The following is a 25832-nucleotide window of genomic DNA, read 5'->3' on the forward strand; positions in this document are numbered from 1 at the left end:
ACCCAGGGAACAGGAATGGCATCTCAGTCCCCCTCCTTTGAGGCACACCTGAGCAGGTGGAACAGTCCCAGCAAGGCAGGCCCCCCTACCCCACCCGCACCATTGTAGCCTCCCAGGGACACGTTTTCACCAGCTGGGATGTGTGGGATGCCACCACAAGGCCAATGGGCAGGTTACAGGCAGGACAGAGACCCTGGATGACACAAAGGCCCAAACCAGTTAATGTCAGGAGCAAATTATTATGGGCGACAACAAAAACTTGAATAAAAGTAAAGTGAAGAGCTTGAATAATATTAGGTTGGTACAATGTAATTGTGGTTTCAGACCATGAATTTTAAATTATAACTAGGCTCAAACAAATCTTTATTAATCAAAATAGGAACCATTACAATCAACACATTTCTGCCAACGAGAAATAAGTTTGTTTATTCCCATGGCATAAAAATTGGTGCTTCAGATTCGACGAACTTTTACAAAGCATTTTCTGCCTTCTGTTGGTTGTGAAAGCATTCTCCCTGCAAAAAGTTGTCAAGACCCTTGAAGAAGTGGTAGTTGGTTGGTGAGGGATCAGGTGAATATGGTGGATGAGGCAAAACTTTGTAGCCCAATTCGTTCAACTTTTGAAGCGCTGGTTTTGTGACATGCAGTCGAGCGTTGTTGTGCAGCACTGGGCCCTTTCTGTTGAGCAATGCCAGCTGCAGGCATGCAGTTTTCAGGCATCTCATCAATTTGCTGAGCATACTTCTCAGATGTAATGGTTTCACCAAGATTCAAAAAGCTGGAGTGGATAAGATGGGCCACAAGCCACTAAACATTGACCATGACTGTTTTTGGAAGTGCTTTAGAGCTTCTTCTCAGTCCAACCACTGAGCTGGTCATCACCGGTTGTCATCAAATCCATTTTTTGTCGCACGTCACAATCTGATCATGAAATGGTTCATTGTTGTTGGGTAGAGGAAAAGAAGATGACATTTCCAAACAACGATTTTTTTGATTTGTGGTCAGCTCATGAGGCACCCACTTATCCAGCTTTCACCTTTCCAGTTTGCTTCAAATGCTGAATGACCAGAGAATGGTTGACATTGAGTTCTTCTGCAACTTCTCATGTAGCTGTAAAAGGATCAGCTCCTATAACCTCTCAGCTGGTCACTGTCAACTTCTGAGGGCCAGCCCCTGCACGCCTCAGCTTCAAGGCTCTCATCTCCTTTGCAAAACGTCTTGAACCACTACTGCACTGTGCGTTTGTTAGGAGTTCCTGGGCCAAACGCATTGTTGATGTTGCAAGTAGTCTCTGCTGCTTTACAACCCATTTTGAACTCAAATAAGAAAATTGCTCAAATTTGCTAACACCATTTCCCTAGTCTAAAATAAATATAAAATAAATAGCAAGTAATGTCATTAGCCAAAAAAAAAAGCGAGAAATGTGCATTAAAATGATATATAACATAACTACATTTATTTAAGAATGTATTCCAATATCAAACAGCAACGTTCAACAATGTAAAACCGCAATTACTTTTACACCAACCTAATAGAAGAATATAATCAGATTGATTATATTCTTTGCAGCCAAAGATGGAGAAGCTCTATACAGTCAGCAAAAACAAGACTGGGAGCTGACTGTGGCTCAGATCATGAACTCCTTATTGCCAAATTCAGACTTAAATTGAAGAAAGTGGGGAAAACCACTAGACCATTCAGGTATGACCTAAATCAAATCCCTTGTGATTATACAGTGGAAGTGAGAAATAGATTTAAGGGACTAGATCTGATACAGTGCCTGATGAACTATGGATGGAGGTTCAGGTTCATGACATTGTACAGGAGACACGGATTAAGACCATCCCCATGGAAAAGAAATGCAAAAAAGCAAAATGGCTGTCTGAGGAGGCCTTACAAATAGCTGTGAAAAGAAGAGAAGCGAAAAGCAAAGGAGAAAAGGAAAGATATAAGCATCTGAATGCAGAGTTCCAAAGAATAGCAAGGAGAGATAAGAAAGGCTTCCTCAGCGATCAATGCAAAGAAATAGAGGAAAACAACAGAATGGGAAAGACTAGAGATTTCGTCAAGAAAATTACAGATACTAAGCGAACATTTCATGCAAAGATGGGCTCGATTAAGGACAGAAATGGTATGGACCTAACAGAAGCAGAAGGTATTAAGAAGAGGTGGCAAGAATGCACAGAAGAACTGTACATAAAAGAGCTTCATGACCCAGATAATCATGATGGTGTGATCACTCACCTAGAGCCAGACACCCTGGAATGTGAAGTCAAGTGGGCCTTAGAAAGCATCACTACGAACAAAGCTAGTGGAGGTGATGGAATTCCAGTTGAGCTATTTCAAATCCTGAAAGATGATGCTGAAAGTGCTGCACTCAATATGCCAGCAAGTTTGGAACAGCAGTGGCCATAGGACTGGAAAAGGTCAGTTTTCATTCCAATCCCAAAGAAAGGCAATGCCAAAGAATGCTCAAACTACCACACAATTGCACTCATCTCATACACTAGTAAAGTAATGCTCAAGATTTTCCAAGCCAGGCTTCAGCAGTACGTGAACCGTGCACTTCCAGGTGTTCAAGCTGGTTTTAGAAAAGGCAGAGGAACCAGAGATCAAATTGCCAACATCCGCTGGATCATGAAAAAGCAAGAGTTCCAGAAAAACATCTATTTCTGCTTTATTGACTATGCCAAAGCCTTTGACTGTGTGGATCACAATAAACTGTGGAAAATTCTGAAAGAGATGGGAATACCAGACCACCTGACCTGCCTCTTGAGAAACCTATATGCAGATCAGGAAGCAACAGTTAGAACTGGACATGGAACAATAGACTGGTTCCAAATAGGAAAAGGAGTATGTCAAGGCTGTATATTGTCACCCTGCTTATTTAACTTATATGCAGAGTACATCATGAGAAACACTGGGCTGGAAGAAGCACAAGCTGGAATCAAGATTGCCAGAAGAAGTATCAATAACCTCAGATATGCAGATGACACCACCCTTATGGCAGAAAGTGAAGAGGAACTAAAAAGCCTCTTGATGAAAGTGAAAGAGGAGAGTGAAAAAGTTGGCTTAAAGCTCAACATTCAGAAAACGAAGATCATGGCACCTGGTCCCATCACTTCATGGGAAATAGATGGGGAAACAGTGGAAACAGTGTCAGACTTTTATTTTTGGGGGCTCCAAAATCACTGCAGATGGTGATTGCAACCATGAAGTTGGAAGATGCTGCTCCTTGGAAGGAAAGTTATGACCAACCTAGATAGTGCATTGAAAAGCAGAGACATTACTTTGCCAACAAAGGTCCATCTAGTCAAGGCTATGGTTTTTCCAGTGGTCATGTATGGATGTGAGAGTTGGACTGTGAAGAAAGCTGAGCTCCAAAGAATTGATGTTTTTGAACTGTGGTGTTGGAGAAGACTCTTGAGAGTCCCTTGGACTGCAAGGAGATCCAACCAGTCCATCCTAAAGGAGATTAGTCCTGGGTGTTCATTGGAACGACTGATGCTAAAGCTGAAACTCCAATACTTTGGCCACCTCATGCGAAGAGTTGACTCATTGGAAAAGACCCTGATGCTGGGAGGGATTGGGGGCAGGAGGAGAAGGGAATGACAGAGGATGAGATGGCTGGATAGCATCACCGACTCGATGGACATGAGTTTGAGTGAACTCCAAGAGTTGGTGATGGACAGGGAGGCCTGGCGTGCTGCGATTCATGGGGTTGCAAAGAGTCGGACACGACTGAGTGACTGAACTGAACTGAACTAAAGAGGTGAGAGAGTGTAAGATGCAGAAATTGGTACAGAAGGGCACCCAGCCTGTTCTCTGAACAGAAAAATGAATGGATGGATGAACAAACAAATGAACAGATGAATGAAAAGCTGTAAATCAGAATGCGGGGAGTCAGGCACCATCTTCCTCATAGGAAAGCCACCACTGTCCGTTTCCTGGCTGCTTCTCTGGCTGTCAAGAAAGCCAGCCCCCTGTCCCACCAACTCTCTCTGAAAGCCACCCCCAAGTGTCTGTCTTCCCTTGTGCTGAAAACCTCGCTTGCAAAAATACTGTAGTTTAGTAATTTACAGCTGTCTCCCCCTAGCAACTCCCAATAACAGCTTCAGCTAAAACTACATTTTGGGGGAGGATTAGAGGACCCAAAAGTATGTCAGAACAGGCTGATTCTCCCAGAGCTGGTCCCTGCCCAGTCCCCAGGGCCCCCAGCATGGAGACCAGCAAGCAGCCAGCTCCCTCTGCCTGTGTGGCCGCTTGTTGGGGAGGGGGCAGGCCCAGCATCTGAAGCCAGGAAGGGCCGGGCCCAGGGCGGCCCTGCTCTTTCACGGCTGCATCTGGCTCCAGCCCCAGGTTCTGCGAGCAATCAGCTCTGGCACGAAGTAAGGAAGCAGCCGTCCTGTGCAGATGAGGAAACTGGGGCCCCGACACCCCAAGGCAGAGACAGGGGTGCCAGGAGGGCCCTCAGGTCAATGCTCCTGTGAGCTCCTTCAGGCCCGTGGGGAGTCTGGCTCTGCCCTTGTGGCTGTCAAGACTGAGAGTGACTGCTGCCAGGACCCATGCCAGTGAGAGCCCAACCCCCAGGACCTTCTGAGAGTGCAGGAGGGGCACCACCTCCACCAGGGCCAGCCCCTGCAACCCCACAAGTGCCAGCTCTCGCCAGTGGCCTGGTCTAGCGCCCTCGGCCAGGGCAGTTGCAGTGACAGAGTGCCTGGCAGGAGGGAGGGGGAGGTGAGTCCCCAGAGGAGCCTCCCTTTTGCTGCCCTCTAGCCCCCTTGCCCAGCCCTTCCAGGATAGGTCTCTACCCTTCTCAGGGCAAGGCTGGTTCAGGGCTCCAGGCTGTCACACCTCCAGGGAGTGTCCTGACTGGGGGAAGGAAGGACAGGGCCTCAGGGAGGCTGGCTGGTTTTCTAGCCATGAAAGCAAGAACAGCAGCCTGTGCGAGGGTTGGGGAGGGGCTCAGAGTGCCTTCCCTATGGGTGGGGGATGCAGCAAGGGGGCACAAGTGTCACAGGGCCCGTCCAGGCCCCGGCCGGAACAGCGGGCCATTCCCTCTGCTTGGGTCGAGGGCCCGAGCTGGGGAACTGCAGGGCCAGGCAGGAAACGTCGGGGTGGGGGCACAGATCGAGAGCAAAGCTGGGCTGGGTATCCCACACCTGGCCTCGAGGAGCCTCCATCCCCACCACTCCAGGCCCCAGACCAGGAGAGACGAGTCAGGGTCACGCAAAGTATTAAAAGACACCTCTTTACTGTTCCCACACAGCCTCAGTGTCCCGCAGGGTAGCCGCAGCCTGTGGCAGCCGGTGGTCACTTGGCACTCGGAAATGGCCGCCTGCACTGCTCCAGCAGCTCCTCCAGGTGGTCAGCCCGCTTCATCGCAGCCTGCAGCACCCGGTGCGCCCTGGTCAGGCCAGGGCCACCCCGCCCCACCCCTCAGGCAGGCCCGCCGCGGGGACCCACCTGGTGCTGCTTCCGGAGGCTGCTCACAGCCTCCTCCTTCTTTGCCAGGGCCATCTTCACCCTGCGGGGGAGCGCATGGGGTGCTTCAGTGCAGTGGCCGAGCCAGACCCCCAGGCCAGCCTGTAGCTGAGCGCGCCAGGGTGGGTGGTGGGAGGTCTCCACCCCCGCCCCACTCCCACCAAAGACCAGGAGGAGCCACTGTCCGTTCCGGCCCATCCCAGTCCTGCTGACTGGGCACTGCGCAGCCTGGAGGAGCTGACAACAGATCTGTGACCCCACAGCTGACCCCACGTGAAGCCACGCCCTTTGGGAAGGGCTCCCTGCTGAGAGGAGGCCAGGAAGCCTCCACCACATGCCTGCCTCAAAGAGCACCCATGGAGCAGGGGTGAGAGACCAGAGACCTGGGAAGGACTAAGGGATCGCTGGTGGGGAGGGGAGGAGGGGGTCAGCCTATTTGCACAGCACCCACTCCACCCGGTCCCAAGGGGCCAAGGGCCAGGGAGCTCCTCTCTGGACACCCATAGGTGGGGCACCTGCCCTGGTTTGGGATGGCCGGCTTCCTCCCAGGCCCTGGGGCCAGCATCACACAGAGAGGACAACCGAGCCTCAAGCAGGGAGCCCCTGGCTGCGGCTGATGGACGCATTCCGCATCAGCGGGAAGGAGGGAGTGCAGCCGTTCACCGTCCTTGGCCCAGCATCCTCTTTGGAGCCACAGGGTCCTGCCTGCCTTCCCCAGCCCTGTGCTCCCCAGGACCCCTGTCAACCCAGGAGCCCACCTCCCATGAACCTCCTCCAGCTCCGCTTGCTTCTCCCGTGTGAGCTGCTCCAGCTCCAGCCGCTGATGGGCCCGCAGCTCAGCCAGCTCGGCCTTGATCTGCCGGTTCTCCTCCTCGGATGTCGCCAGCCGGTCGGCGAACTCCTGGCGAAGGACCTGGGCAAGGCTGCTGCGCTCACCAGTCAGCTGCTCATTCACCTGAGGGACATGGGGGACGACAGGGACAGTGTGAGTGGATGGCGGGGGCTGGGGGCCAGGGCTCAGGTGCCTGATCCACCTGCTCACCGCCTTCACGTCCACCAGCTCCTTTTCCTTCTGTCGAACCAGGCCCTGCAGACGCACGTTCTCCCCTTCGGCCTCCCCGAGGCGCCCCTTTAGTTCCGCACACCGCTCCTGGAGCTTCCGCTCCGACTGCTCCAGCTCTGAGAGCTCCGCCTCATACTTATCCCGGAGGCGCTTGACCCTGTTGGGAGAAGCTGGGTCAGGGGCAGCCCTGTGGCCCATCTCTGGGCCTTGCTCTGGGCTTCTTGGGGCCTCACCGGTTCTCCGCGGCCCGTTCGCTCTCCTCCCTGGCCTGTGTCATGTCAGCCTCCAGCCGGTGGATAACCAGCTCAATCTCCTTGTCCCGGCCTTTCCGGATCTCCTCCTTTAGCTCCCGTTCTCGGTTCAGCAACCATGCTTCCTGCAGGGGAGGCACAGGGGGCCTGGGGGAGCTGGCTGAGGGTGGCGGAGGATGCTGAGGACCTCACCTGTCCTCAGGGGTGAGGGCCATGCCCTGTGATCAGGACCCGGCATGGGACCCAGCAGGGGCCTGAGTGGGAACCGTCAGCACAGCCTAGTTCTTCTCCCACTCAGAGACCGTGTCTTCTGCCAAACTGATCCTGATAAAAGAAGGGACCTCATCTGGCTGCTGAGGGCAGGGTGGGGCACCCACGTGGCCGGGGGCCCCCACCCGGGAATGAGAGCGTCAATGGGGCAGCCTCTTGGAAGGCGACCTGGAAATCCCATCTAGCTGAACACACCACACCCTCTGACTCAGCCAAGTCTGGGAACGTATCCCACATACACGAGAACCCCTCCATGCGTGGCTGTGGGAAGGGGACAGGGTGGTCACTGGGCCACACTCAGGCTTTGTCCCCTAGCTGATGGCTCGTGTGGCCCCTGTGTGCCTCTCCACCACCACCTCCTTTTAGGACAGGAGAGCATGGTGCCACAGCCTATCTGGACATTGGCATGAGAAAATAAGGGGAGACCTGCTCTCAAGTGGGCCCCTCACACTGGTTGCGGGTCAGCCTGTCAACTTTCAGAACAGTCACCTGGGCAAGGGGAGGGTGAGGAACATCCACCACCATCCTCTGGGGTCCACTCCAGCCCCCCAGTCTCTCCCATGCCCAGCTAGAAGTTCACTCAATTATGGCCAGAATCACACCGCCAACCCCAGGCAGCCAGAACCCATACCTGCCCAAGGGTATGGCCCCACCGATGTAGGGCCTACAGGCCTGCTTTGAGTCTGGGCAGGAGGGGAGAGGGAAGGAAGCCCCCACCCTGTCCCGGCCTCACCCGCCTCCCACCTCCTTCTTGGCGGAGTTGGCTTCCCACATCTGTCTCTCCACCTCCAGCTGGTCCTTCAGGGCTTTCAGTTCCATCTGGGGGCAGGCGACAGTGTGACAGCAGCCTTGCCTGGCCGCTCCCCACCCAGAGCTGGGTCTGCCAGGGCCTGGATGGGCCTGAGGTCAAGCTGAGGGTTTGTGGGGAGCTGGCTGGGGAGATCCCTAGTGTGAAACCAGGTTCGGCACAGTGCTTCAAGCAGCTGCTACCCTGGCAGGTGGGACGCTGGTCCCGGCGGTTGCCCTCCTCCACCCCTGGTGGGTGCTTTCCTGCTAGGCAGGCCCAGAGGGATGCGGAGGGGCTGGGGGCGGGGCCTGGTCCGGGGGCGGGGGCGGGGGCGGGGCTGACCTGGTGCCTGCGCTCCTGCTCCTCTTTCCCCTTCTCAAACTCGGCCCTCAGGGCCCGGCCCCCTGCCGAGCTGCTCTCCTCTAGCTGCCGCCTCAGCTCATCCAGCTCTGCCCGCTGCCTGCAGGTGAGCAGGGGTCAGTTCTGGGAGGCTAGATGCGGCTGGGCAGGGCCGGGATGGGCAGGGCTAGGCCCCGCCCCGCAGTACCTGGCGGCCTGCTGGCCCAGCCGCTCCTTCTCCTCCGCAACCTCGTTGTAGAGCCGCCGTCGCTGCTGCTGCAGGGCCCGCTGCTCCTGCTCCAGGTGCTGCTCGAAGCTGTGGACGCAGGACTCATTGGCAGGGGTCGGGGGTGGGGCGGACACAGGAGCACCTCACACCACAGGGGCCCAGGGCAGGCGCAGCCAGGAAAAACTCAGAACCCAGCAGTGGCCCCCGCGCCGTCCATCCCAGCCGCCCCCCAGAGCGCATCCTAGGAACTGAACTGCCCAGTACAGCTACAGCTGTCCTGCCCCTCGGTGTCCTGCACTAACTGCCCCGCCCCCCGCCCCAGATTTCTCTGACCCTGGAGGGAGGCCGCCAGGGAGCAGGTGCTGTTCACTCTGGGAGTCTGTGCACACACCAGGCCTCGCTCCCCCACCAGTGTCCCTGGGACCCCCACCGCTGCTGGGCTCGCTCCCACTCCTGCCGGCCCAGCGCCTCCTTCTCCCGCTCCAGGTGCTCGCGGAGCTCCTCCGCCTGCCGGCCGTAGTGCTGTGCCGCGCGCTCCTCTGCCTGCAGCAGCTCTGTCGCATGCAGACCCTTGAGCTTCTTTACCTCCTGCTTGTGCTTTGCGATCAGCTTCTGGATCTCAGGCTCCAGGCCTGGGGGTTGGAGGGAGTACTATGCTGCGGGACCTCTGTCCACCACTGCACTGCAGGGGCCCCGCCCCGCGCCCGCCTGAACTGTGTGGGACCACTGACCTCTGCCCACTGGGACACCAGGGCTGCGGACCAGCCAGAAGACCCCCTCCAGGGGCTCCAGCCCAAAGCACAACTGAGCCCACCAATGCCCACAGCGCCACTCCCTGCCCACCGCACTGAGGCTCCCCCCTTGGTGCTCTGGCCTACAGAGTCTCCCTGGAAGAAGGGGTCACTGCAGAGGAGGGTGTCGTGGGCAGGAGGGCCAGGGGTGGGCAGGCACAGTTGGGGCTGTCCCACCAGTCCTTTGAGGGTTCTATGAGTGGGAGACAAGCAGCCATCCTCCCCCGACCCAGACCACCCCCCCACCCCACCCCACCCGACTCACTCCCCTGGAAGCTGGAGGAGGCAAGAAGACCCATCAAAGGGAGCCCAGGCCCCCAACCTGGACGGGGCCCTGTGTCAGGATGCTGGTCTGTGGCCAAGCTCGTGTGCCACCAGCCTCCCCTGCTCCTCCCAGCCTCAAACCAGTGGGGCCCATCCCTGGGTCTCACTGCTTCCTAGGAAGTCTCTGTGCCACATGTGCGACTGGACCTACTGTCCTTACTCGAGACCCCATGACTGTCCCGCCCATGTGGTGGCTCCCAGCACGACGGCCCCTACCTTTGACCGTGATCTCCTTGATCTTCCGGGTTTTCTCATTGATCCACTTCTCTCTGCGGACTTTCTCCGTGGCGCTCATGAGTTCTTTGAGTTTCTTAATCTCCTATCAACAAGGAAACAGGAGTCAACAGAGGAGCTGTAGGAAGCGGGAGGATGCAAAGACACCCTGCTCCCGGCTGCCCATGGGTTTCAGGAGGCAGCCTTTCAACAGTGACCGTGGACAAAGCAGGAGGCACCAGGGACTGCAGTCCTTGTCTGATGAAAGCTGGGAGGAGTTAGTGGGGTCCCTCTGACCAAAGACCAGCGCTGTGGTAGGTCCCCGGTCACCACCTCTGAACTATACCTCCTTACCTGTGACACAGGAGGAGTCTCCAAAGTCCCTCAGCCCCCACCCCAGGGTCGGCCACTTGCCAAGCTTTGGGAAAGCAGCTCGGAGGCCAAGGAATGAGGTGCCGGGGGCCGCCTGTCCTGGGGTCCCTCCCACAGGGCCTCCAGGCCTGGGCCAGGTGGTGGGAGGGCAAAGGGCTCACCAGCTCATGCTGCTCCTGCAGCTGGGCCTCCCTGTCCTTGCGCCTCTGGTCCCCCAGCTTCAGCTCAGCCACCAGGGCCTCGCACTTCTCTCCCAGAGCCTTCTTGTCTTCGATCAGCTGCGACCAGGGGTGGAGGTGAGGCTGCTGCCCTGTGAGGCCAGGAGGCCCAGCCTCCCCTCACCCAGGAGGCCCGCACACCAAATCCTGAGCCTTGCTTTGCCCCCTGCTCTGAGGGAGGATCCTGAGTCCTGGGGAGCACACACGTGGACAAGGGCGACAGCTGCCCAAGCCTCGATCCCCTGGGACCTGGCTGGTGTCAGCAGCGCTCGGACAGTGACAGTGCCTTGGCTACAAGGCCCCGACTATGGCCACACCAGGAGCTTTCTGGAACGGGGGTCATTCTGTCAACCCCGTCACCTGGCCTGTGGAGAAGGGCCTGCCCACTGCCTGCCAAGATGTCTCCACGAAGCCCCCAGGACAGCACCCAGCCTCGTTGAGGACTCCAGGCAGACCCCTGATTTGCCGACACCTATGGCCGCCAAGCAGAGTGTAGCTAATGGTCACCGGAGGCCACTTGGTTCCTCTGGGCTCTGTCGTCTCTCCACAGACCCCTCACACAGAGTTTTCCTCAGAAAAGGACCCGACGGGAGCTCAGCTGAGCACAGGGTGGGCGTGAAGCTTCCACCACCGTCAGGGGAGCTCTGGCTGCCCCGCCAGCCCCCACAGACGAGGGGTGGCCTCCCCAGGAGAGTCCAAATGCACAAGAAAGTTCAGAGTCTGTCCTGCTGGGTGTGTCCCCAGGCCCCCAGAGGACCAACTGGTCCTGACTGACCCCACAGGGCTGGACCCCACCTTGGACGTTCTCTGCCCACCCGCTTCTGCTGCCTGCCCACCATGCTGGGTCAAGGAGCATGGCCATGTGTCGGGGGAGGGTTATGGCCGTGGGGAGCATCACTGGGGGGGCGGGGGGGCAGCACTGTGGGGCTGGTGTGTGTTGGACCAGCCCTGGTCTCCACAGAGGGAGCTGCTGTCTGTTTCTACAGAGAGAGAAGGAGGCCCACAGGGGAGGCCTGTGGGTCCAGAAATTTCCACCAAGCCTAAGCTGGTCTGGAACCCAGTCCCGTCCTCCTCCTGACCACCGTGCTGAGCCCCGCCTCCCAGGCAGTGCCACCTGGTCGATGAAGGACAGGTGCCGCTGTATGGTGGCCTCGTAGTGCTCCTTCTGCTGCCGCAGCTGCCGGCCCAGCTCCCTCTCCGTCTCTTTGACCCGCCGGAAGGTGAGGTCTCGCTGCTGTGCCTGTAGCGGGTGCGGGAGAAGAGACGGAGGCGAGGCCCTCAAGGGTCAGGCCAGGGGCTTGCTCCGGCTGGGGCCCTGGGGACAGATGCAGTGCTGATGGGGACGTTACCAGCGCCCTCTGCAGCAGCACCATCGCCTGCTTCTTCTCCTCCACCTCCAGCTGCAGTCGCATCACTGATGTGCTGACCTCAGACGCAGGCTCCAGGCGCCCCAGCCCCTCCTCCGGCATGGGCCCCTGCGAACGTGGCTGTGTCAGGCAGGCCATGGTCACCCGCTAATGGCCTGCTGTCGCCCCCGGAGACCCCTTCCACACCTGAGGGGCTGAGGCTGGCCGGCCCTGCCCAGACTTCTCCATCTCATCCAGGAAGTTCATGATGCTCTGCAGCTTGGCCTCTGAAAGCAGGGTCCCATCCTCAGGGGGGCCAGCAGCTGCACTCAGCTTCCCAAATTTCTCCAGGTTGTCCGCTGTCAGGGAGCTGGCATCGTCCTCCTGCGTAGGAGGGGTGCAGTGTTAGGGGCCGTTTGGACAGTTGAGGACTCTGGGTCGGCCTTCCAGAAGCTGCTCAGGGTCCCCTGGGGTAGAGGAAGGCCTGGTTTGGAGGGAGAGCCTCTCAAGCTCCCCAGACCCTGGCAGGGGGTACCACTGGCAGAGAGGCAGTACTCACCCCACTTCCACCCCTGGGTTCTTCTGAGGGTCCTAACACTTAGTGAGCCCTGGGATAACTGGGGAGATTCAATCAGGTCCCATCTGGCCCTCGTTAGCATCCTTACTAGAGCAGAGAGGAGCCTGGTGGACTTCCCTGGCCCCCAAAGCACCCCTGGGACCTGAATGGGCAGTGCCAGGGCCCGTGGTCACCTCGTCAGTCCAGGCATATTTGTCCTTGTGGTAGGCCCGGGGGCAGGGCAGCGGTTCAGGTTCCTGCTCCAGCAGCTTCAGCGTGTCCAGCAGCTCGTCCAGGGTTGCCTTTGACTTGGCCCTGCTCCCAGCTCGGCCCATGCCCTCCAGGCCCTCACCAGGCACGTCCTGGAGGCTGGCATCCTGCAGTAGATGGGCCGTTAGAGGCAGAGACCACCAGAGAACAGAAGGGTGAAGCTTTCTCCACGTGAGCACGTGCCTGCCCAGCCATGTGGACTAAACTCGACCTGCCCCGCCCCACCTCCAGGAAAACAAAAAGGGTGGCTTGGTGGGAGGGGTCTCCAGAGGCTGGAGGCTTTGGCGAATGCCTAACCTGAGCTTCCAGCTCTTTTCTATGGGCCTGTAGTGGTGCCACCCCAGCATCCATGAATACCCAGAGAGATTCCAGAGCAGCCATTGAGACCCCAGCCTTCTGCTGGATTGACAAGACCCATCCTGGGTGGCCTTTCCTGGTGTGAGTGACCCCACAGCCAGGGAGGGGCAGCAAAGGGGTAGGTGCCAACCACCCCGGCACCGATGCACCCCAGAGCCGAAGGCAGGCAGGCAGGGTGGGAAGGGCTGTGCTGAGACCTGAGGCTTGTCCTCTGAGAGCTGCCGGGCCTCTGGGGACGAGCCGAGGGCAGGCTGGCCGGCGTCCTCCAAGCCTGCGGTGTGGAAGCTGGCCCCTGCACAACAGAACACAGCGTCAGCCCACCAGGGGGCTGCAGACGTGGAGGAGCCCTTGGGAAGAAGCCAGGCACGGGGGAGGCAGGCCTGGGACAGCACACGCCACGGTGGACCTCATGGAGCAGTGGGGACACTAGGGAGCCCTGACCTTCTGGAGTGAGAGGTCACAGAGTTGGTGCAGCTGCTCTGAAAGGACCCTGTGTCCAGGTCCAGAGTAACTGGGACAGGAGTGGAGGAGCAGGGCCTGGTGTCTGCTGAGAGCAGTGCCCCTCATTCATGAGTGGAAGCTGCCAATGGGGCAGTGGCATAGGGCACCAAGAGACGTTGGCAGAGGCTGTACCTTCTTAGCCAGGAGCCTCCCTGAGGGAGAGGGATGGGGAAGGATGGGGAGGTCTGCGCAGGGGGCATCTGCTTTTAGGGATAACTCCGGGGGGAGTCACCATATCGGGGTGCCCACACACAGAGCCGGAGGCAGTGGCAGGTGGGTGGCAGGGCAGCCTCTGGGCTCTCAGCCCTGCTCACCAGTGTTATTGGCCTTGCGGGTCTGCTGAGTGGTGCTCCCCGGCCTCATGGCTGGCTCCTGGGTGGGCTGGGGCTTCTCCGTCTCCCCCATCCCCTTCAGCGGCCCAAGGTCAGCATTGCCTGATTTCTGGGCTCGCTTCTGCTGCAGTTCCTGTCGTGGGGAGCCCCTGTGAGCAGCTGGGGCCAGGGGAAAGGGCCAGCCCTCATCCTCCCCGAATCACACTGCCCAAGGCCCCGTGCCCAGGGACTGGGGGAAGGCGGCAGCGGGGCCCCCAGGAGCACAAGTGGTCTTGGCACAGAGGGTCCTCCCTCAGTGCCAGGCTCCCCACGTGGCTCAGGCCACCCCCTCACTTGGATGGCTGCCCTCCGGGCCTGGCGCGCCTTCTCCTCCCTGGCCTTCCTCCTAGCTGCCTCTTTCTGTTGGTGTTGGTCCAGGAGGGACCCCTCTCCCAGCCGCTGCCGCTGCCCCTGCAGAAGCCAAGCCACAGTGGGTTTGACTGGAGAGATGGGGTGGCCCCATCCTGCCATTTCCCTGCCCCACAGAGGACAAGCCCCCCTCTCTCAGGTGGTCAGCGGCTCCTGCAGATGGAAAATGGCTTTGCCTCCCAGCCAGAAACCCACCCCACGTTTCAGCAGGGGTGACCCGGCACCCAGGTCCTGTGACCGAGCAATTTGGGAGGGAGGAAGCTGACCCCCTAGATGAAGTGGACTCACGGGGCAATTCTAGGTTCAAGCCCACTGGTCAGAAACCCTGCCGTACACAGCAGGACCCCTGGGATTCACGCCCACCCCTCGGGGTGTGGCTCTCACACCCACACTGACCTCTCGCTTGGATGCCAGCAGGCGCTCCAGGCGGGCAGCTCCGGCTCGGCGCCGTTGCACCTGGTGTCGGTACCAGCGCTGGATGGTGACAGCGGCCTGGTTCACCTGGTGGATGAACCTGCCAGACAGCGGGGTCAGGATGGAGGCGGCTGAGTCACAGCCTCCCTCCCCGGGTCTCCAGGAGGCCCGGCGGGCAGAGAAGCGGCGGCGCACGCAGCCCTTCTTCAAGTGCCAGCGTTCCTCAGGGAAATGGAAAAGCTCATCCCCACAGACTATTCATGATCAATAGAAACCGAAAGGAACCCAGAGGCCCACCACCACCTGTGGGCGAACGCTGTGTGCTCCTCACGGTGACACTGCTCAGAGACAAAGAGCAGCAATTCAGAGGCCCTGCAGGCTGAGCACGGGGGCCACAGGCCGGGGCTCCAGGCATGGCCCACCGGGGAAAGCAAACTAGAGGGGACAGGCTGGTGTGGCCAGGGTCTTGGCCAGGAGGGGCTGGGTGAGGGTGCGTGAGGGGATCCTGGGGTAGGGGGTGATGTCGTTCCGACTACACATGCATTGAGTTCATAAACCTGCGCCCTAAGAGGGGCATCCTGTTGCATGTACATTTTACTCAGTAAAGCAGGTTAAACCCAAAGCCTTCATCTGGGTTCTCGGGACCCCTTGTCGATTCACTTGGCAAAGGTGCTAATGGACCATACAGGATGTGAGCGGTCACCGGCCGTGGGACATGCACCCAGAGGGGTGTCCCAGTGGGGACACCCGGGCCCTGCCCAGCTCCTCCCGCTCACCCATTTCCAGGGCCCGGTTCTGAGCTCTGTTGGGACAGCCGTGATGACTGCTCAGCCAGGTGAGGTTCCCAGAGCCCAGGCTCTGACCAAGCATGTCACAGACCTGCAGCCACAGCAGAAGATCCCACTGCGCCCACATCCCGCCCTCCCTGGGGGCCAGATTCCAGGGGCAGCCCCATCAGTGTTCTGACCTTTGCAGTTTTTTATCTTCCTTCTGTTTAATGTTTTTTTACTTGGCAGTTTACTGAAGTGATTATATACTTATAAAACTTACCCATTTGGAATATACAATTCAATGATTTTTAGTAAATTTAGAGAGCTGTATGACCACTGGCATGATCCAGTTCTAGAATGTTTCCACTGATCCTTAAAAGACCCCCTCTGCACTCCTCTGGCCCCAGCCAGCCACTGCTCTACTTTCTGATTCTGCAGATCTGCTTTTGTTGATGCTTTGTATAAAGAGAACTGTACAACATGTGGTCTTTTCAGCCTGCATCATCTTAAAACAATTCTTGAGTGGACATTTCTCTCCCTGGCACCTCAGGCCTCCTCCCAGCCCCGGGGGTGGTCACCTCTCAGCCTCCTCCTCGGTCACCTCCTTCCGTCTGAGCAGGCCGGTGGTACCCCCCGAGTTATTCTGGACCACGTGGTTGCTGCGGGCCACATTCTTCTGCGGCTTCCCGAGGCTGCTGCCCTCGCCCTCATCCGTGGCTGCCTTGATGATGTTGCTGACCGGGAGGGGGAGAAAGATTCACGGCCGCCTAACACGGCCCCCTCTCCTGGCTCCCGGGGGACGGCTCTGTCTGTGGCTCGGGGAGCCGCCTTAGCCTTGTCCCAGGGCCTGAGGACCCCAGGAGCAGGTGAGGTCCTGTTCTGACATGCTGGTCATCCTCAGGGTCACCTACTCCCCCACCAGGGCCCATCTGGTGGCACCCAGGGTTAAAGGGCTCCATACTTAAAACAGCAGGATCCCAGAGCTGGATGGTGACTCAACACCCATAGGCCGTCCCTGACCTGAGCATGCTATGCACTGGACATGAGGGTGAGGGACTAGGGGTGGGGCTGCTCTGCTCAGCCTGCTCAAGGTCCTGCTTGGCTTTGGTCTCAGATGGGGACAGGGGACTTGGGGGGCAGCTGTGGTTTGCTCAGTGGAACCCCAGATCAAGATGAGCCTGGGCTTGCCTGTGCAGCCCAGGTCATGGACTGCGGGAGGCTACAGCCAGGGCCTTACTTGAGGGAGGGAGCCGTGTGGTTGGAGCTCTTGGGGGGCGGTGGCACCTTTTCTGAGGGGGTGTAGTGGTTGTGCACCATGGTGGTGACGCAGTTGCCCACGGCACCCTTGTTGCTCCTGCCGGGAGAGATGGGGGTGGGGGTGGCTTCAGGCTCTGGAAAGGACCCCCGATTCACGCAGTTGGTGACAGGGCTCACTTGTGGCACTGTCCCAGTGTCCCTGCCGGGCCCCCTCCACGGCCACCATGCCCAAAGGTGGGGCCCTTCTCAGGACCCAGGGAAGCTCCATCAGGCTGTTCGGCCAAGTGGAACCCAGGTGTGAGGGTGCAGCCAATGCACCTGTTGTTGGCGGTGAAGTTGGGGGCCAGGGGCACCGTGCACTCTCTCCTCCTCGGGCCCACTGGCACGTCGAGGGCTCCAGGACTCTGGGCATCGGATGGCAAGGTAAAGGCCCTGGGCCGGTCGTCCTGTCGGTGCACACAGGCAACAGTCCATCACCCCGCTGCACGCGCCTCTGACATGGGGCCCCTGCCCTGCCCCCACTGCCTCACCCACACATGGGGAGCTGTGAGATGACCCAGGGGCTGGGACGGTCTTTGCTCCTCCTCACACTGACCACTGTGGTCAAAGCCGGCTAACTAACACTGATGCCCCCTGCCCCCCACCAGCCCATCCTGCAGGGCAGTGAGAACAAAGTCGGAACCAGGCGTCAGCCCCAATGAAACAGCCTGACGGCCTGTCGACTCAGCTCAGCTGCAGCCTCACCAGCACATTCCACGTGGCTCCCTTCTCACTGGAGGCTTTGCTCAGACTGGCTGGCCTTTTTCTCCCACTGGGGCTGCCCTCGAAGAGAGTCAGGAAGTCTGGGGGCTCTGCCGGCCTGAGTCACAGAGAGGATGGCAAGCAAGGTCAGTCACAGGGCCTGGAGAGCCCGGCTCCAGGAATCCAGATGGGAACTCGTCTTACAAGGGGACAGGAGGGGCCAGGTCACTGATGGGATCTCCTACTCCCAAGCTTGCGGCATGAAATATCACTTCTCAGCCCCGCTCTGACAACCACGCCTGGAAGAGACGCTTGCACCCTGTCCTGTGGCCACCATGATAGCCCCAGGGAAAGTGCAACAAAGACAAGGGAGAGGAGCAGGCGGGTGGTGGGGGGTGGGGGGCGGGCAGCCTTGAGATTCACATCTCTGCGCAGGAAATGACAGGCCAAGACTCATCCTGCCTGCCTTGCCCCGCGCTGGCCCCCCTGTCCAGCCGGCGCTCACGCCGGTGAGGCTGGGAGAAGGACTAACCGAGGCAGGAGAGCAGGACAGGAGTACCTGGGGGGTCAGAGGTTACCTGAGGGGGCTGGGCCATGCCTGGTTGGCTTGTGGCTGGTTGACCTGCGTGGCGCTGTTAGATCTGCGAAGGTTGTTAATGGCCCGGGAGCCTCCGGGCCCTGGGTTCTCCTGCAAAAAGGAGGGGAAGCAACTGACCGTGTGGCTGAGGTTTCAGACCCTTGCGAGTCCACTCAGGGCCAGGCCAGGCTTGGACCCAGATTGAGTGAGAGGCTCTCCTGGGTCACACGTAGATAGATGAGCAGGGGGAACAGGTGACAGGTGGGTGGGGGAACACCGTGGGGGCCCTGGGTTTGCCCGGCTGAGGCGGGGCAGGTCCCCGGCCTCTCATGTGAAATGGGAGCGCCTCACCCCTGGCAGGTGGAAGGTCCAAGGGGAGGCACGTGACGCCTGCCCAGGCACCGCAGCAAAGGCTACCCTCCTCCTCATCACCTTCTCACCAATGAGCCTGGCCGTCCACTCCCCATGGCAGCTCTCGTCCCAGAGTTCCTGCTGCCGTCCGGCTACCCACCTGCCACCGACTGCCTGCCCTGCACGGTATGTCCAAGGCCACCAGGAGCTCCTCCTTCCCCACACATCAATCTCACAGAGGAATCACACACTGGAACAGGAGGGATGGAGGACTTGGTGCTGGCAGGATCTAGGCTCTATGTGGGGCCAGGTGACCCTAGCAGCGACCTCTTGGTGAGTCAGCTCCCTAGTCTATAAGCCAGAGTCCTTCCTACCCCCGGATAGCCCCAGGGATAATGGGATAATGGACATGAAGGTGCCTGCTGAGGTGTGCAGCTTACCCAGGAGTCAGACGCCACCCCAAGACAGGGGGCCCTGAATAGCCCCCAGACCTGACACCCAGCTCTAATACTCACCAGCATCTTCCTCCTTGGCTCATTGCCCGTGACCACGGAGATGGAGCGAGTGATGGGCTTGGTGGCGGAAGCACTATTGGGGCGCCGGTTCATGGGTGGAGGGAGGCCTGTCAGACTCAAGTCCACGCCTTCCAGGCTGCCCTCGGGGCCGCTGAGGGCCCTGGAGCCTTTCATGGTGGACAGGTGGCCCTGAGAAGAGAATAAGGGCAGTGAGCAGGCGTCCTCCGAGGGACCAGGTGGTGCGCATGCCCTCTCCAGCTCGGCCGTAAGGGCCTAGGGCCGAGGGTCCGAGTCTGCATGCCACTCAGCTCCCCAGAGGCCTGCCGTGCCCAGCACCCTTGTTGCTCGGTGGCTGTCTCCTTATCAGGAGCAGAAGCAAGTGGCAGAGCAGGATGCTGAGCATTAACAGCAAAAGGAGGTTTTCTGGGGTCAAGATGACCCTCCCTGGAAGGGCACTGCAGGGGGTGACCCTGGGCTGCTGAAAGTCATAGGTGTGAGCCCTCATCCCGTGACAGGTACTCTACCTGCCTGGGCCCCATATTCCTCATCTATAAAATGGGCCTTCAAAAGTGCCTCCTCACAGGTATCATGAGGTTCAGACAAGGCGGCCATGAGGCTGGCCTGTGGTGAGCACCCCACAGGCGATATTCAAACTGGGATTTGTTAAAGCCCTTTAACTTATCTGGCCATGGAACTCTCCCTCTGTCTCCTTAGAACCATCCAGAATACCCACGAGCTCCTGGGAGGCAGCATCTACTCTCGTGTTGAGGTTCCCCTCCTTCCCTCCTAGGGTGGCACTTTCACAGTGTACATTGCTGGCCCTTCCCCATCCGACTGCTCAGCCCTGGGCCTCTTCCCTCTATCCTAGGGGACAGCCTCTGGCCTCCTGGCGTCAAACACCATCTCTGCATGGCCGGTTCCCACAGGCATACCTCTCACCACCCGCTTATCCCCTAGTTCCCAGCTTAGCTGACCATGGAGTACATGGCACCTCAGACCCAAACAGACTCCTGACTGCCACCTCCAGCTGCCCCTCCCCAGTGGGTGTTTTCTGAAACTGGCTCAGACCAAAGATTCAAGTCTCATCCTGACCTCTTCCGCCTCTCACCTCCGTCCCCACCCCCTCAGGCACCTAGCCGGTGCCCCTTTCCCGTCAGTCCCTTCCCTCCACAACCCCCATCTGAGCCTCCATCTCCTCAAACTGAAAAACTACGGCAACTCCTCCTCTGGCCCTGCCTGACCAGCCTAGCCTCTCCCCACAAGGCATCCTTAGCTGATCTTTCTGAGCCAGGTCTCACATCAGGGTGGGAGGACACTCCGGCAGGAGGAATAAAGTCACCAGACCTGGACTGAGAACAACGCCCCTCAGACCTGACCCTGCTTTCTGTGACCTCCTCACTGCCTCCCTTTCACTCCTTCGATCTGCTTGAGACCCTTCCCTGGGATGTCCCGAGGCACCCCCGCCTCCCAGCTCAGAGGACTGCCCGTCCCTGTCACTCCTCACTCCCTCATCCTGCTTCACTTGTCTCCCTTGGCCACCTGCCCACACAGGTTGGTCTGTGCACTGCCTGATGCCCTCGTAAGAATGTAAGGTCCACGAGGGTGGGGACCCTGCAACCCCAGAATCTGGCATGTGGCACGTGCTCAGGTAACCAGAGGGGATGAGCTGGCACCAGGAGGGACCAGAAAGGAATGAGCATGGCCCTCCATGGCATAGAGGACTCTGGTGGGCCAGCGGGCACACACCATCGTCACCCAGGGTCAGCACTGCAGCCTCCTTCAGCCCCAACACCCACAGCAGAGGCTTTGGCCCCTACTCTCCAGAGTGAAGGCAGAGGCTGTCCCTGCCACTCACTAGGCCAGTGTCCTTGGGTATGTGTTTCCGGTAGTGTGAGTGAAATTTAACACCCTCCTCTCTTCCAGGCACCAGCCACACCCAGCCTAACTGGGCCCACTCGAGGGTCTGGCACCCTTGAGCAGCAAGGAGTGTGGGGGGCTCTGGGATGGTAAACAAAACCTCTCCATGGAACCCTCCAGACTAGACCTCATCTTGCATACAGAGGTGTCCCTCCCAGGGTCTGAAGGTGGTGTCCAGAGCCTCCACCTGGACCTCTCAGGATAAGCTGTCCCAGAACCCCAGGAAGCTTCCCTGCAGGCAACTCCCCATGTCCCTGGGGTTTGGCTCAAGGCAGGGAGATCATCCTCCCAGGAAGGCGGTAGGAGCTCACGGGCCCTGGGGCATGAGCCCCTCCTCACCTGTGTGGGGGCGCTGAGGGGCTCTTACCTGCTGCATCTTCCCCCTCGTCTGGGTACCCTAAACTGCACGAGAACCCCCCTCACCTACATGGACCCCTTCACCTGTGTGAGTGCCAGGCCCCCTCAACTGCGCTGGCCTCCCCACCTAGGCGGGCCCAGGACCACCTCACCGGCGCGGGGACGCCCTCACTGGCACGAGCCCCCTCTCACTGGCACGAGGCCCACTCACCGGCACGTTCCACCTCACCTGCACAGCCCGGGATGCCCCTCCCTGCGCGGGCCAGGATCCCCTCATCTGCGTGGGCCAGCCCTTGTGCGCCGGTCCTGGAGATTCTTCACCTGCGGGGGCCACCCCAACTGCACAGGGACCCTCACCTGCGTGAGTCGGGCCTGGAACTCGGGGCCTGAACGACCGAACGGTGAGGGATGCGCGGGGCCCTCCAAGTGGAGACACGGGGAGCCTAGGCTTCGGGCCGACGACCTCGGGACCTCGCGCCCTCGCGCCCCCAGGCCCCGGCGCTGACTACGAGGCCCAGTGACAATGAAGCGGTCGGGAGAGCGGCGGCAGCTAGCAACCAAACAGCCTGGCACCTCCTCCCCGTCCGTCACGGAGGCCCGCCTTTCCTGCCCGCGCCCCTTCTGGATTGGCTCTCCGGCCGCCCACTCCGGACGTCCCGGGAGTTCATTGGGTGGTTCGGCTGTCCTTCGAGAAGTTCAACCGTGGGAGGAGCCGCAGGGAGCTGGGGTGGTGCCTGTGGTGGCGGCGGGCTGCCGATTGGATATGTCCGCGGGAGGCGGGGCCTCGGCTGTGGTGGGGCGGGCCCTAGGCGGAGCCTCTGAGGAGGGGTGGGCGAGGAGGAGAAGGACGGCGCGTGGGAAGGGCCGTGGAGCGCGCAGGGTAGCTCCGCGCTTCTTACCGTGGGCCCAGCCAGCCTTCCGTGCTCCCACTCAGTCCCAGGCCGCGTCGTCCCCCTAGCTCCCATGCCGTCCCGCGGATCCCACGCGGTCCCTGGGCTCTCGCGCGGTACCCGAGCTCCCTCCTTGCCCAGACTCGTCTGGACACCTGGGTCCAGTTACCCTCTGAAAACTCCGTTTTGGGGTCTGGACCCGCGAGTCCCAGGAAGGCCCGCCTGTCAATAGGGGCCCTTCCTCGGGCGACCCTGACACCTACCCTCACCCTTAATGCCTGCTCCCCTCCTTACACCCAAGACCGCGCGGTGGCGGCCTTGTCTTTTTTTTTTTTTTTCCCTGTTCTTCTCCTGTCTTGACAGTACCATCCTCCCCTCCACCGCCTTTTTTTTTTTTTTTTTTTTGCCTCCTTCTCCGAAGTTTTAATCCCCCACCTCCACTCCCCACCGCTCGCCCCCCACCGCCTGGAGGTTGTTTCCTATCGTTTCTCACGTCCAGACCACTGTCCCCCCTGGCAGTTCAGTTCAGTTCAGTTCAGTCATTCAGTCGTGTCCGACTCTTTGCGACCCCATGAATCGCAGCACGCCAGGCCTCCCTGTCCATCACCAACTGCTGGAGTTCACTGAGACTCACATCCATCGAGTCAGTGATGCCATCCAGCCATCTCATCCTCTGTCGTCCCCTTCTCCTCCTGCCCCCAATCCCTCCCATCATCAGAGTCTTTTCCAATGAGTCAACTCTTTGCATGAGGTGGCCTAAGTACTGGAGTTTCAGCTTTAGCATCATTCCTTCCAAAGAAATTCCAAGGCTGATCTCCTTCAGAATGGACTGGTTGGATCTCCTTGCAGTTCAAGGGACCCTCAGGAGTCTTCTCCAACACCACAGTTCAAAAGCATCAATTCTTCGGTGCTCAGCCTTCTTCACAGTCCAACTCTCACACCCATACATGACCACAGGAAAAACCATAGCCTTAACTAGACGGACCCTTGTTGGCAAAGTAATGTCTCTGCTTTTGAATATGCTATCTAGGTTGGTCATAACTTTCCTTCCAAGGAGTAAGCGTCTTTTAATTTCATGGCTGCAGTCACCATCTGCAGTGATTTTGGAGCCCAGAAAAATAAAGTCTGATACTGTTTCCACTGTTTCCCCATCTATTTCCCATGAAATGATGGGACCAGATGCCATGATCTTCGTTTTCTGAATGTTGAGCTTTAAGCCAACTTTTTCCCTCTCCACTTTTACTTTTATCAAGAGGCTTTTTAGTTCCTCTTCACTTTCTGCCATAAGGGTGGTGTCATCTGCATATCTGAGGTTATTGATATTTCTCCCGGCAATCTTGATTCCAGCTTGTGTTTCTTCCAGTCCAGCGTTTCTCATGATGTACTCCGCATATAAGTTAAACAAGCAGGGTGACAATATACAGCCTTGACGTACTCCTTTTCCTATTTGGAACCAGTCTGTTGTCCCGCTGGCAGGAACTCCTCTTTGGCATCCTGCGTGTTTCCTACCTGCACTGTGCGTCCTTCCCAGTGCACAGGTGGACCTGGCACACCCAGCTCAGCGCTACCCGGTAGCCACGCTACGCCCCCAATCTGTGATCCCTTCACCAGGAAAGCCCCCTCTCTTCCATGAAGCTTCTGGTGTCACGAACATTTTCCCCTTCAAAATAACAAATAGCACATTGCTCATTTTTGTCCCATTCTTATAAATCAAATACTCTTTTTACTTCAAAAAATTCTAATTTATATCAATAAAAATCATATTTTGGGGTGTACAGCTGAGTTTTGACGACACAGAGAGCTGTTTAGGTTTCCCTGGTGGCTCAGATGGTAAAGAATCCCCCTGCAATGCGGGAGACCTGGGTTCAATCCCAGGGAAGATCCCTGGAGGAGGAAATGGCAACTTGTATTCTTGCCTGGAGAATCCCCACGGACAGAGGAGCCTGGTCGTCTACAGTCCATGCGGTCGCTGAGTTGGAATTGACTGAGCAACTAAGCACACACACAGAGAGCTGTTTTACCACCACAAACAAGGCACAGAACATCCTCTCCCCTCCCCAAACCATGGGCTGCCTTTTTGTAGCCAAATCCTCCCCACCCCTTGTCCCAGTCACCTCCAACCTGTCGTCTGTCAGTCTATCACTATGGTTTTGCCTTTTCCAGAGTCTTGGAAATGCAGTCCTGTGGTGTGTACCATTTTGAGTCCGGTTTCCTTCACTTAGTCACATGAGCCTTCCCTATTCCTCTTTTGTTCATTGCTAACTAGTATTCCACTGTGTGGGTGAACCATCCTTTATTACGCAGCAACCCAAGGACTTAAGGGTTGTTTCGGGTTTGGGGCAATTATGAATGGAACTGTTGTAAACATTCACTTTTAAACATTTGTATGAACTTAAGTTTTCATGTCACTTGGGTAAATACTTAGGAGGGGACTGCTGAATTGTATGGTAGGTAGGTAGGTGTTTAACTTTCTAAGATACTGCCAAACTTTTCCCGAAGGCAATGCATCTTTTTGTTAATGCTGCATTCTTACCAGCAGCCTGTGAATTCCGTTTGATCCCCCTTGGCCTCACACTTGGTATTACTGGATTTTTAAATTATTTTTAATATAAATATTAATGGGTGTCAGGACTTCCCTGGTGGTCCAATGGTTAAGAATCCTCTTTGCAATGAAGGGGACACAGGTTTGATCCCTAGTCAAGGAAGATCCCACAGGCCTTGGAGCCAACTAAATCCACACACTGCATCAAAAGATCTTGACACAATGAAGAGACCGAATGCTGCAACTAAAATATTCTTAAAAAATACTAAAATAGGTGTATAGTGGTATTCCGCATGGTCTTCAACAGCATTTCCCTAACAATGTTGAGAAACTGTGTGCTTCTCTGTCCGATACCCATATACCTCCTTTGGCAAAGTGTCCATCCACATCTTTCACCCACTTTGTACACTGGGGGTTGTCTTATCATTGAGTTTGGAGTGTTCCTTATATGTTCTTGATATAAATCCTTCCCAAGAGTTGTGATGTGCAAACATCTTCTCCAGTCTGTGGCTTGTCTTTTTGTTCTCATGTCATTCAAAGTAAAGTTCTTCAACTTTGATGATGCCTAGTTTTTTCTATTACAGTTTGTGCTTTTCTCTCTCATAGAAGCCTTTGCCTAATCCAAGGACTGGAGAAGAGAATGGCAACCCACTCCAGTGTTCTTGCCTGGAGAATCCCAGGGACGGGGGAGCCTGGTGGGCTGCCGTCTATGGGGTTGCACAGAGTTGGATACGACTGAAGCGACTTAGCAGTAGCAGCAATCCAAGGACAGAAAATTTTCTGCTAGGTTTTCTTCTGGAAGTTTAACTTCTAGGGTTATGGCTCACTTTAAATACTGTGTAAGATACGAGAAGGGGCCAAGGTTCATTCTTTTCTTCCAGTTGTTTCAATACTATGTGTTGGAAGTCTATCCTTTCTCCACTGAATTACCTTGACACCCGTGGAAAACCACCTGCCCATAGCCCTGTGGCTCTGTTTCTGAATTGTCTGTACTGGCCCACTGATCTGTGTCTAAACTTCCACGCACCCCAGTGCTGACTAGTGCTTCTGGACAGCGTTTTCAAAGTAGGTGCTGTGAGCCCTCTGTGTGCTTTTTCAAAACCTCCTTAGCTATTCTAATTGCTTTGACTTTCATTGTAGCTTTTAGGATCAGTTTGTTTCTATTTACCAAAAAAATAAAATAAAATAAAATCAAGATGGGAATTATGTTAAATCTGTAGATCAATTTGGGAAAAATTGACATCTTAACAGTAAAATTTTCCAATCTATAGTGTTTCTCTCCATTTATGTAGGTCTTCATTGATTTCTTTCATCAGTCTTTTGTGTTTTTCAGCATACAGATCCTATATATATATATATATATATATATATATATATACACTTAGATTTA

The 25832-nt window shown here is 57.3% G+C and overlaps 1 protein-coding gene across 3 annotated transcripts; it reads right to left on the reverse strand.

Annotated features, from left to right (window-relative positions):
- Positions 1-5235: 5235 nt before the first annotated feature.
- CEP131 (centrosomal protein 131) lies at positions 5236-21604 on the reverse strand. 3 transcript variants are annotated; one of them, XM_006064183.3, is made up of 26 exons: positions 21368-21604; positions 18737-18925; positions 17872-17981; positions 17297-17411; positions 16871-16998; positions 16533-16649; positions 15874-16029; positions 14508-14625; positions 14037-14153; positions 13686-13836; positions 13068-13162; positions 12438-12620; positions 11895-12071; positions 11691-11816; positions 11456-11581; positions 10285-10401; positions 9755-9857; positions 8854-9055; positions 8403-8510; positions 8198-8315; positions 7813-7887; positions 6781-6923; positions 6527-6704; positions 6243-6439; positions 5467-5527; positions 5236-5388 (listed from the first exon to the last, which is right to left on the reverse strand). In XM_006064183.3, exons 2-26 carry the CDS (start codon positions 18908-18910, stop codon positions 5314-5316), a joined length of 3270 nt encoding a protein of 1089 aa, XP_006064245.1. In that variant the 5' UTR covers positions 18911-18925; positions 21368-21604; the 3' UTR covers positions 5236-5313. The 3 variants fall into 3 exon arrangements, with proteins under 3 accessions (XP_006064245.1, XP_025135465.1, XP_025135466.1); XM_025279680.2 differs by having other exon boundaries at positions 21240-21515; XM_025279681.2 differs by lacking the exons at positions 5236-5388; positions 5467-5527; positions 6243-6439; positions 6527-6704; positions 6781-6923 and adding an exon at positions 6930-7122 and having other exon boundaries at positions 21240-21372.
- Between the last annotated feature and the right edge of the window lie 4228 nt (positions 21605-25832).

Source organism: Bubalus bubalis, chromosome 3 (genome assembly GCF_019923935.1).
Source record: "Bubalus bubalis isolate 160015118507 breed Murrah chromosome 3, NDDB_SH_1, whole genome shotgun sequence".
Classification (NCBI taxonomy): domain Eukaryota; kingdom Metazoa; phylum Chordata; class Mammalia; order Artiodactyla; family Bovidae; genus Bubalus; species Bubalus bubalis.

What these genes read in the sequence shown, in the direction of transcription:
- CEP131 (XM_025279680.2), bottom strand. Translation starts at nt 21,287, where the DNA reads ATGAGGGGATCCTGGCCCGCGCAGGGAGGGGCATCCCGGGCTGTGCAG. An exon ending in AGCCAAGGAGGAAGATGCTG is followed by an intron (nt 17,982 to 18,736) that starts GTGAGTATTAGA and finishes TCCTTTTTGCAG; the next exon opens with GAGAACCCAGGGCCCGGAGG. An exon ending in AGCAGGAGCGCAGGCACCAG is followed by an intron (nt 7,888 to 8,197) that starts GTCAGCCCCGCC and finishes GCCTGCCCCCAG; the next exon opens with ATGGAACTGAAAGCCCTGAA.